This window comes from Mustela putorius, unplaced genomic scaffold (assembly GCF_011764305.1).
Source record: "Mustela putorius furo isolate JIRA1106 unplaced genomic scaffold, ASM1176430v1.1 tig00003853_pilon_pilon_pilon, whole genome shotgun sequence".
NCBI lineage: Eukaryota > Metazoa > Chordata > Mammalia > Carnivora > Mustelidae > Mustela > Mustela putorius.
In genome coordinates this window covers 50,804,518-50,815,858 of record NW_025422005.1, presented here as the reverse complement: position 1 = coordinate 50,815,858, position 11,341 = coordinate 50,804,518, and the positions used below count along the sequence as shown (strand labels likewise).

The 11,341-nt window shown below is 43.1% G+C and overlaps 1 protein-coding gene across 14 annotated transcripts in view; it reads left to right on the top strand.

Annotated features, from left to right (window-relative positions):
• Positions 1–1,963: 1,963 nt before the first annotated feature.
• Positions 1,964–11,341, top strand: part of DOCK7 (dedicator of cytokinesis 7) — a 221,160-nt gene continuing 211,782 nt past the window's right edge. For all 14 annotated transcript variants that reach the window (XM_045064651.1, XM_045064650.1, XM_045064649.1 and 11 more), the window contains exon 1: positions 1,964–2,541. In XM_045064651.1, coding sequence (XP_044920586.1) covers positions 1,979–2,541 — 563 coding nt within the window. In that variant the 5' untranslated portion in view covers positions 1,964–1,978. The remainder of the gene's footprint in view (positions 2,542–11,341) is intronic.

The window sequence follows — 11,341 nt, the reverse complement described above, 5'->3', positions numbered from 1 at the left end:
CTTGGTTTGATCTATATGCCTTTTCCTAAACCTGTCACAGAAGCCAGGAGAATATGCTGCTCTGCTTGGCCAGACTTAGGCCACAGGTTCATCCTTGAAACTGGAAATGAGGGCATCAGCGCCATAAAAGTACGGTGGATTGAGACTGATGTGTGTGTATCTGTGTGTATGTGCAGGGATAATATGTGGAGCATGGTACTGGGGAGCCAAAGGAATTCCACGGTCATTCCCTTTGTTGAACTCCATGCATTTCCCTGAATTTGGACCCTTGTGGGACATGGATATCTGCCCATACTGGGCTTTCCTGTGACTGCCAGCTCTTCCCTGAGGTGGGGGCCACCACTCCAGCTTGGAGTATTTCCCAGGCTCTGTCTACCCTGCTTACAGTTTGGTCCTGCTTGTCCTCTTCCTGCTCTAAATGTTCCCAGCAAGCTGCACAGTGCTTGCAATGTCCTTTCAGACACTTTGGCAACTGGTGAGTCATGTATACAAAGAACCATTCAAAGGCAGAATGTGGTCAGTTCTCTAAGAGAGTAGTGAAAAGATGTTTGGAGAGCAGAGATAAAGGCGTACAACATCTGGCTGGGAGCATGAGAGCAGACAAACGCTTCAGGGTCTATCAAGCACCCAGGACAAGTTTAAGTGTAAGCTGAATAATGATAATAACACTGACAGTAATAACAGCTGCTAGTACATATAGGGCTTACCATATGCCAGGCATGTTCTAAGAATTTTATATGAATTGACCCAATGAATCTGCCCAATACTCTTTTAAGCTGGTACAATTATTCCACTCAGTTTAGAGTCAAGGTTAAGTAACTTGTCCAAGGTCACATAGTAAGAAAGTGACAGAAAATAACTGGGTTCCTATCAAGCAGTGTCTTAAAGGCCAGGTTACAGTGTTAGACTTGACTTGCAGCTTTTTGAGTAGCTGTTTCATCTTTCCCAATGGACTTAAACTCCCTGGCAGCAAGACTGAGTTTCGTTCAGTTTTGTGTTCTCTAGAATATCTAGGTGGGCTATACATTCAAGTAAAGTTGCACAAAAATCCTCTTTAAGTAGACTATCTCTACTGGAATGTACATTGTTATACAAAATATGCCATCTTCCACAGTGGTTAGAAAACTAGACAGGAAGTTATGGATCTGACTAATTGAGGCTTTCACCCCTGACTCAGTGTGTGACTGAGCAAACTGACTTTATGCTACAGATTTTCCAACTGTAAAAGAGAGGGAAACAAGTATCCATCGTACCTCACAAGGGCACAGAGAGAACATAATAAAAAAAAAACAACACATAAATCCTTGCAATACTTGAGTAAAGGTACTACAAGAAACAAAGATTATTTTTCCTAGCTTCACCACAACACAAATAATCAGCAAATATGCATTAGGAACTACATTCTACACACTATGGGATTACAACAGAATAAGACACAATTTTCGCTAGTCCCTGTTTTATAGGATTTAACAGGCAAGATCATTTTGAGTGGTAAATATATAGATTATTTAATAGAACATCAAAATGGTAAAGTACATTAGAGCTTATCTGGTCTAACATTTATAAATGGAAAATGAGATCCCAAAGGGGGAAGTAATAGTCTCAGGGAGCCTATTGTTAATGGATAAACACTTATCTTCAAAGAAAAGGACTAGGCTCTGGGTTTGAACCTCAGCTGAAGAGGTTACTTACCATATGTGTGACCTGGGGCCAGCACTTAGCTACTCTGAACAAATTTCCTTGTCTCTAAAATGGGCATAATAAGAACTTACTTCAAAGAGCTGTCGTGGCGATTAAGATCACGCCTGTAAAACTTTCATCTGTGTCTGGCTAAGCACCACAAGTCAACTATTCTTGTTACCTCTGTAGGAGAAAGATCTTTTTTAGCTCTTTTTCTACAAGAAAAATTATTCTTTCTCTGGTCAGACCCCACTCACAAGGTCGGAGCAGAACAGAAAGTGCGTTCAACTGCTCGGAGATGGGAGCAGCAGGAACAAGAACTCAGCCATCCTGGGCGTCAGAGCACAGCCCCCCCTCGCCAAAAACCATCTTCCATTTCCTCCCCTTCCTTTTCGGGAAAGCCAAGCTCCCCCCACCCTCCCCGACGCGTTCTGTAATCTTATTTTCCTGCCTCGCCAAGTCGCTGGCCCCTGCCTGGCTGTTTTCTGTGTCCTTTCGGTTGAGCGAGCGCGGCAGCGAGGCGGCCAGGACTGGCGTGTCGCTCCCTCCACGCCCCATTCTTCCCCCGGGCTCCAGCCGGCCGCAGTTGCGTACCGAAGCCCGGGCTCCCGCGGGGTTGACGCGCCGGGGGAGGAGCGGTTTCTTGCTGCGCGCCTCTCAGGAGCATTACGGCAGGGCTCGTTCCCGGCTCCGGCCGCCAGCCCCAGCCTCCCCGGTCCGGAGCTGGGACTGGCGGAGGCCGCGAGGGAGGGAGCGCGAGCGAGGAGGCACGCGCCCGCCGGTCCGCGCCCAGAGCGCCGCCGCCGCCGCCGCCTTAGCAGCCATGGCCGAGCGCCGCGCCTTTGCCCAGAAGATCAGCAGGTAAATCTCGGGCGCGGGGCGCGCGGCTGCCGCGGGAGGAAGAGCCGGGAGTCCTCCCGAGCCCGGCCTAGGAGGCGGGTGGGTGTGGCGACGCGGGCGCGGGGATCTGGCGGCCTGGTCCGCGGCTGGGCGGAGGGGGCTCGCGGCTGTCGCCGAGGCCTCGCGCCGCCCTCCGACCCCGGCCGTCAGCCCGCGCTGGCGGCCGATCCTCGCCCGGGGTCTCAGGGAGCCCCACACGCCAGCGCGCCGGCCTCCGCCGGCTCCTCGGCGGCCCGGGCCTGGAGTTTCGCGGCGGCTTATTGCAGGGCGGGTGGGGAGCTCGTCGGCTAGCCGATCGGCGCTCCCCAAATTCTTTGTGTCCCCACCCCCGGGCTGGCCGGGGGCCGCCGCGGCGTCTCGCTCCCTCACTCTCCCCGCCCACCCCCGTTTACCCCCTGGAGGGTGTGGGGGTCCGCCCTCTTCTCCTCCCCAACAAAAGATTCGGCGCGCGGCGGGCTCCTGGCCGGTGGGAGGCCGCCCCTTCTTCACGCCTCCCACCCTTCCCGAGAAATCTAACAGGAATCCTCTTTGCAACCAGGGGCCAGTTCGACGTAGGCTCTCGCACCCAGAATCTAAAAACGTATAGTCAGAATGAAAAGTTGAGAGCTTGTGGTCTGCACCTTGTGTGTGCGGCTGCCGAATCTTGGACGAATTGTAGGCTGGAGCTTGATCTTAGAAGCGTGTGAATTTAAACGTGCGCTTGTGTTTCCAGTGGCACCAGACGAAGATGGATGATAGTGTCCTTATTATATTGGCCCTTTGACTCACGTTTTAGGAGTCTGGAAGTAAGCAGGCGAATCACGGTTGAAATTTCCGAGCCTTTTACCTGCCTGCGGTGTGGGTCCGTTGCCAGAACCAAAAATTGAATAACGGCGGGGGATTTTAATATTTGTAGAATTTCATTCTGAAATATACTAATGTGTAAGGCACTAGACTGTGTTGGTTTTATTATGATGTCCCAAGAAAAGAAACGTTCGAATGCATTACTATTTCGACAGTTTTATTTCTGTGGTTCTGTGTCTTTTTCGTTTGCTGATCTTGCTTAACGATTTTTGGACCGACCAAACGGGTTCTTTCTTAACTGCCTTAACTTCCATAGCGTTACTCTGTTGTGGCACGTTTTTCATTTAAAACTAACAGCTTTTTGATTTAAGCTTTGTGCTTAATTATTCTTAACTTTTGAGCTTTAAAACATTTAATTTTATTTTTAAGAGGCAAAATAACAAGGGGTACCTGGCTGGCTTGGTCAGTGGAGCATGGAACTCTTGGAGTTGCGGGTTTGCTCGGTGTTGGGTGTAGAGATTATTTAAAAAAAAAAAAATATATATATATATTTTTAAGATTTTATTTATTCATTTGTCAGAGAGAGAGGGAAGGCTCAAGCAGGGAGAGCAGCAGGCAGGGATAGGAGCAGGCTTCCCGCACAGCAAGGAGCCAGACTCGGGGGGACTCAATCCCAGAACCTGGGATCATGACGGCAGCCGAAGGCAGATGCTTAACCGACTGAGCCACCCAGGTGCCTCCAAAATAAAATCTTAAAACAAAACAAAACAAAACAAAACAAACAAAGAGCAAGTGCTTAAGAATATGTGCTCTGGTGTCAGACTTTGCCATGGGTTCAAATCCCAACTGTTAGTTTTCTTTTTCTTTAATATTTATTTGAGAGAGAGAGAGGGAGAGCATGAGGGGGGAGGGTATGAGGGAGAGAGGGAATGAGGGAGAAGCATCCCGGCTGAGCAGGGAGCCCAATGTGGGACTCGATCCTGGTGCTCCAGGATGATGACCTGAGCAGAAGGCAGTCGATTGAACCAGCCCAGTCACCCAGGAGCCATGACTGTTAATTTTCTAAGTTAGTACCTTGATCAATCTTAAGTTACAGTTTTGGCATCTGGAAAATGGGTACAGTACCAGTACTCTGTTGATAAGTGGCAAAATTTGTGTGAAGCGTTTAGCACTGTGCATAGGCTTTAGTAGCTATCATTGAACAATTAACAATTATTGGTATATTCCGGGGAGTTGTGCTAGAGTTAATAGGAAATTACTACTTTTTTTTTTCCCCAAAATAACTGAGTCTTGTTTCTGAAGGCAATGCCATTGAAAAAATGTATTACTTGACATACATGCTTAGTATTAACTTCTTCTTAATAGAACCAAGTTTCGCTGAGAACATGTGTTGATTAGGAAATTGCACATTGAGGAGTTAGATATGAATATATATCATACCTGTTCTTTATTTGCAGAGTTTGTGCTAGGATTAGACAGAACAGAATACAAGAAAAAAAGAAAGTTTCACAAAATAATACAAAATTCAAAGTAATAAGCCTTGTAAATTTGTCAGATTAAATAAAGCAATGGAATTGAGATATTATTGCTTGGAGAAATAGTTAGGGGAGGTGACTGATGATAGATAAGGTATGTAAGGTGCAGAAGACTGAGTCTGGGATGGCATGTACATTTCTGACTGGGCAACCACGCGGATGATGGAGGCAGTCATTGAGGTAAAGGCGAAGGGGAGGAAGAAGGGATTTGAAGGTGGGAAATGAGGTGGGAAGGAGATGATGATTCAGTTTTGGATATGTAGATTTTGAGGTGCTCATTGAACATTGAAAGAGAAATATTTATTAGGTTGTTGGTGAGGTTTAAGATGCAGAAGAGAGATTGGCCTGAGGTCAGTAGATTTTGGGAATCATCAGCAAGGAGATTGTTATGAAACCAGAGGAGTAGATGAGATAGTATGGGACGAATGTGCAGATTAGTTTGGAGGGAAGACCAAGGACAGAATTGTTATAGATGATGAATTACTGTAATTGAAAGGTATTTTCATTCTTGTTATCAAATATGGCCAAGTAATACATTTATTTATTTATTTGTGAGAGAGCACGAGCAGGGGAGGGGGTTGGTGGTAGGAGGGTGAGGGGAGCGCCGAAGGGAGAGGGAGAAGCAGGCTCCACTGGGCAGGGAGCCCAAGGTGGTGCTTGATCCCAGGCGCTTGATCATGACTTGAGTTGAAGGCAGACCTCAGCAGTCTAGCTAGCTACCCAGGTACTCTGGCTGAATAATACTTCTGAATAAATTCTTCTTCTGCTTCTTAGTTTCCTACTAGAGGAAGTATAGCACATACTCTGGGGATAAAATGCTTGGCGTTGACATCCTAGCACTGGCCTTCATTGAATAAACTTGGGCAAGTTACTTTACCTCACTTCTGCCTCATTTTCCCTATCTATAAACTGGGGATAATAGCAGGACCTACCTTACAGTGTTGTTATTAGAATTAAAAAGTCGGTTCTAGTAAAGTGCTTAGAACAGTGTTTTCTACATAAAGGTCCAGCATCAATTATTTTTTATTGTTACAATATTTATAATGTGGTGTAGGATCTTTCCTTGGAAGTGGTAAGTCTTTTTGTGATGCGCATATATGAAATTTGTTGCTCTGTGAGTAGCCTGTTGCTATTTGAAACCCTATTTTTTTCCTTTTAAAGCTTTATGATTGTCCCCATACCTTACTTTTAAAAGATTGCACTGATTTCTTTTTGGCTCAGTCATTTCCTAACCCTTTGTATTTAGTGCTGTTACTTTTTGAGGCCATGATTTAGTGATTTCTCAAACTTTTTATTTTTTAGATTTAAAAAAAGATTGATTTATCTACTTTGGTAGGGGAGAGGCTGGGAGAGGAAATCTTTTTTTTTTTTTTTTAAGATTTTATTTATTTATTTGACAGAGATCACAAGTAGGCAGGGAGGCAGGCAGAGAGAGAGAGAGAGAGAGAGAGAGAGAGAGAGATGCCGGCTTCCTGCTGAGCAGAGAGCCCAATCGATGTAGGGCTTGATCCCAGGACTGTAGGGCTTGATCTCGGGATGCTAGGATCACGACCTGAGCAGAAGGCAGAGGCTTTAACCCAATGAGCCACCCAGGCACCCCTGGGAGAGGGAATCTTCAGCAGACACTGCACTGAGCTGGAGTCCTATGCTGGACTCCCATCTCAGGACCCTGATATCAGGGACCTGATCCGAAACCAAGAGTCTGAAGCTTAACCCACTGTGCCACCTATGTGCCCCAAAGCTCTTTATCTTTGAGCTCATCATGGAAAAGCAGCACATGTATTTTGTTCATAACAGTTATTGCCACTTGTTTGTTCCCCCTACTTTTGGAGGACAAGGCATATTCATTGTTAATTACCTCTTTTTTAATCACACCGTAGCGTATGATAGGTATAATTTGTGGAGTGTTGATTGTAGATTAATGATTTTGTTTGGATTATTTTGTCCTGTTACCAGATACTCAGCAGTAATGATGAACATTTGGATATACTTAAAACACTTTTTACTACATTCTCATCTTTATTACCTAGAGAGGCAGAAGAACATAGTAAAGAATGTAGACCTCAGGTCACATTGCATGGATTGAAATTCTGCCTGTACTACATAATAGCTATATAATTCTGGGCAATTGCTCTAATCCCCCTGTTTCAGTTTTCTCTTCAGTAAAATGGGGATAAAAATGTCTCTTTGTCATCATGAAGATTGAGTAAGTTAATACATATAAAACACTTAAACTGTGCCTGAAACATAATAAGCATTCAACAGATGTTAGTTGTTGCTATTATTATTCCTATATTATTTACCAATGATTATTATTCCCATAATCCAGATGAGGAACTGAGACCTACCTACATCTCATGAAATTATTTGCTCATATTGGGACTCAGTCCCCAATTCTCTGATTTCAGATCTTACACTTTTCTTATTTCTGTATTCTTTCTGTACTATATATACTGTATTTCTTTCTGCAAAATATTTTCTGGGGTAGTTCCACATTTTCTAACAGTGCTACCATTAGCATCCCCAAAGTTACTTCTTACCTACTTAATCTTTCCTTTGTTAATTTGGTATCATTTTGTTGCCTAAGAAGCAGAATTTAGTGAAAGGCTTGCATCAGATTTTTATTTTTGAGGAAAATCTTAACATGAGTAGGATTTCCGGGACATAGTCTTATTTATAAGCTCTATCTCTTTTTTTTAAGTTTTGAATCTGTGCATAACTCTGGCTGTATAGGCTAAGTCTTCCAGTCTACTTTCTTCACTTCATTATTAAATAAATTCTACCCACATAATATCATCTACTTCAGTGCTCCCTTTTTCATCACTTTGGCTTTTTGTTGTACTCCTCTCACGAACTCTAAATGCTGAATGTCTAACCTGTTTCTTGCCCCTGAGAGAGAGCAGAACAGTGCAGAGCTGAACTTTTAATAATGAATGTCTTCTCATTTGCAATGAGGTTTACTCTAAATCATTTCTCTTACTAACATCTTTGTTTTCTTATCCCATCTTTTACTGAAAAGTTCTGGATCATCTAACATGAGTCCATGATAACCTCAGCACGCTGCTGTTCCTGTATGTCACTTAGGCATCTTCTCCTGAGCCTGTAAGGTATCCCTTCCCTAAAGTTTACCAATTTTTTTCGTCCTTTGTACCCTGTTACCTTGCTGCCTCCCTCAGAACCTTGATCTCATAATTTTTCCTTTCCTTTCTAGCATCTTCAATATGTTTCTTTTATGGATGTTTCCCTTAATGCATAAGACTTATTATGCCTTTTTCACCATAAAACAAAGAACTATTGAATCTTCTGCATTTCTAGCTGCCAACCAGTCATTCCTTTCTTCTAGTCCCATTTCTCACATGTATGTGGTGCAGTCCCAACCACTTTCTGCTTGTTCTCGTCAGTCCTTGGACCATATGGCTGTGCTTCCCATGGTACTTTATGTGTACTTGAATTATGGAACGCCTGGAGATTAGGAGCCTTTGACTTTTTTTCTTCATCACTGATTTCATGAGCTGCTGTTTTTTGGGTTTTGTCTTTTTAATTTTTCTTGCCCTCATCCTCCGTGCCATTTTTCCCCTACTTTATACTGCTTTTCAGAGGCCTTTGATGACTGTTCCGTGTCTTTTTATATCTAGTGTCAGACAGAGTCTTTTGTAAACTGGACATGTAAAAATTGTTTGAGGGCGCCTGGGTGGCTCAGTGTGTTAAAGCCTCTGCCTTTGGCTCAGGTCATGGTCTCAGGGTCCTGGGATCAAGCCTCACTTTGGGCTCTCTGCTCAGCAGGGAGCCTGCTCCCCCACCCTGACCCCGCCCCCTGCCTGCCTCTCTGCCTACTTGTGATCTCTGTCAAATAAATAAATAAAATCTTAAAAAAAAAAAAAAAGGATTGTTTGAAAGAATGCTATCCTGCTTCATTGGAGCATCTTTTATTATCTTGCTTCTAGATGACCTCAGTGGGCCAGAGCTGATCTAGTCTCTTATCTCTTGTAATTCAAATGTGTTACAAATGAAATCTCCCTAAAATACAGCTTTTATAATGGCATTCTTTTGTTCAAGAATATTATAGTAGCTTCCAACAGTGTTAAACCCAAACTCTTGCTTGCATTTTGAAGTCATCTAGAATCTGGTCCTTCTCTTGTTGATTTATTCCCTAGCTTACATTTTGGACCAATCAGTTGAACATTTTCCTTGTACCCTCACAAATGCTCTGCTCATTTCCAGATCTGTAACTGCACGTTGTTTTTTCTTTTTGATCTATCCTTTCTTTTTTCTAAATCTTACCCTTTTCTGCGGACCATTCCAATCCACTGTCTTTACTTTTGGGATAACCATTTTCTTGGTTTTCTTTTTTAAGATTTTATTTATTTAGAGAGAGACAAGCCAGGGGAGGAACAGAGGCAGAGAGGGAGAGAGACAAGCAGACCCCCCCACCCTGCCCCTGAGATCAGATGCTTAACTACTGAGCCACCCAGGCCACCCCATTTCCTTGATTTTCTCTATTCTTTTCACTTATGAGTGCATTTCTAAGTAAAAGCATTTTTTCTGTTTTTTAATTCCTTTGACCATAATCATACTGGATATTGTATTTCTTTTGTCTTGCTTTTGTTCAGAATTAATCTGTGAGATTCATTCATAATATTACAAGTAGTTGGAGTTAATTCTTTGTCTTTATATTATTTCATTATATAAATATACCATGATTTTCCATTCTACAGTAGATGGGCATTTTGATTGTTTCTAGTTTTTGGCTATTAGAAACAATGTTCTATGAACACACCTGTACATATATTTGGATATGCATGTGCATGAATTTCTCTAGGGTATACTCAGATATGAGATTGCTGGTCCTTAGGTATTCTTTGTTGCTCCTCATAGCACTTTTATTTATCATGGAGTTTATTAGGTAATACCAAACTGTTTTCTTAGATAGCTGAAGAAATATACACTCCCATAGTAGTGTTGCTGTACCTAGCTGACATCTCTTGTACTGCTAGCTGTGTCATTTTTGCCAATCTGATGGATGGATGCATGATGCTATGTTATTATAAAAGTTTTGATTTGTATTTACTTGATTACGGTTGAGATTGAGCTCTGTTTTGTATGAGTATTGACTATATGAATATACTCTTATAAGTTGCCTATTTAAATCTTTTGCATTCTTCCTCATTTTTCCTTTGTATTACTCTTTTTCTTACTGATTTGTTTGAGTACTTTATATATATATTCAGTGTATGAACCCATTGAATGATACTATGTGTTGCAAATGTCTTTACTCACGTGTGGTTATTTATTTATTTATTTATTTGACAGAGAGAGAGAGATCACAAGTAGGCAGAGAGGCCGGCAGAGAGAGAGGAGGAAGCAGGTTCCCTGCTGAGCAGAGAGCCCAATGCGGGACTCTATCCCAGGACCCTGAGATCATGACCTGAGTCGAAGGCAGAGGCTTAACCCACTGAGCCACCCAGGCATCCACCCTGTGGTTTTTTAAAAAATTCTTTTTATGGAGTCTTTTAAAAAAATTTTTTTTTTATTTTTATAAGATTTTATTTATTTATTGGATAGAGAGAGATCACAAGTAGGCAGAGAGGCAGTAGGACAGACAGAAGGAAGCAGGCTCCCTGCTGAGCAGAGAGCCCAATTCGGGGCTCCATTGCTGGATCCTGAGATCATGATCTGAGCCAAAGGCAGAGTCTTAACCTGCTGAGCCACCCAGGCACCGTTATGGGGTCTTTTGAAAACTAAGTTCTCAGTTTTCTTTTTTTAAAAGGTTTATTTATTTTAGAGAGAGCAAGAGAGTGCAGGGAGAGGGAGAGAAAAAATCTCAAGCAGGATCCATGCTGAGCATGGAACCTGGCTTGGGGCTCCATCTCACGACCCTAAGATTGTGACCTGAGCCGAAATCAAAAGTTGAATACTCAACAGACTAAGCTACCCAGGCACTCCAACTAAGTTCTCAGTTTTTTTTTTTTTTTTTAATTTTCTCAAAGATTTTATTTATTTATTTGATGGATAGATAGAGAGAACCAGAGACCACCAACAGGGGCAATGGCCGAGGGAGAAGAAGTATCCCAGAATCCTGGGATCATGACCTGAGCCGGAGGCAGATGCTAAACCAGCAACCACCCAGGAGCCCCTAAGTTCTCAGTTTGAATATACTTTTATCAGTTTCTCTCTTTTTTAATGATTAGTACTTTTGAGGTCTTGTTTAAAGAATTTTTTTTTTTTAAAGATTTTATTTATTTATTTGACAGACAGAGATCACAAGTAGGCAGAGAGGCAGGCAGAGAGAGAGAGAGAGAGGGAAGCAGGCTTCCCGCGGAGCAGAGAGCCCGATGCGGGGCTCGATCCCAGGACCCCGAGATCATGACCCGAGCCGAAGGGAGCAGCCCAAACCACTGAGCCACCCAGGCGCCCCAAGAATTTTTTTTTTTAAGATTATATTT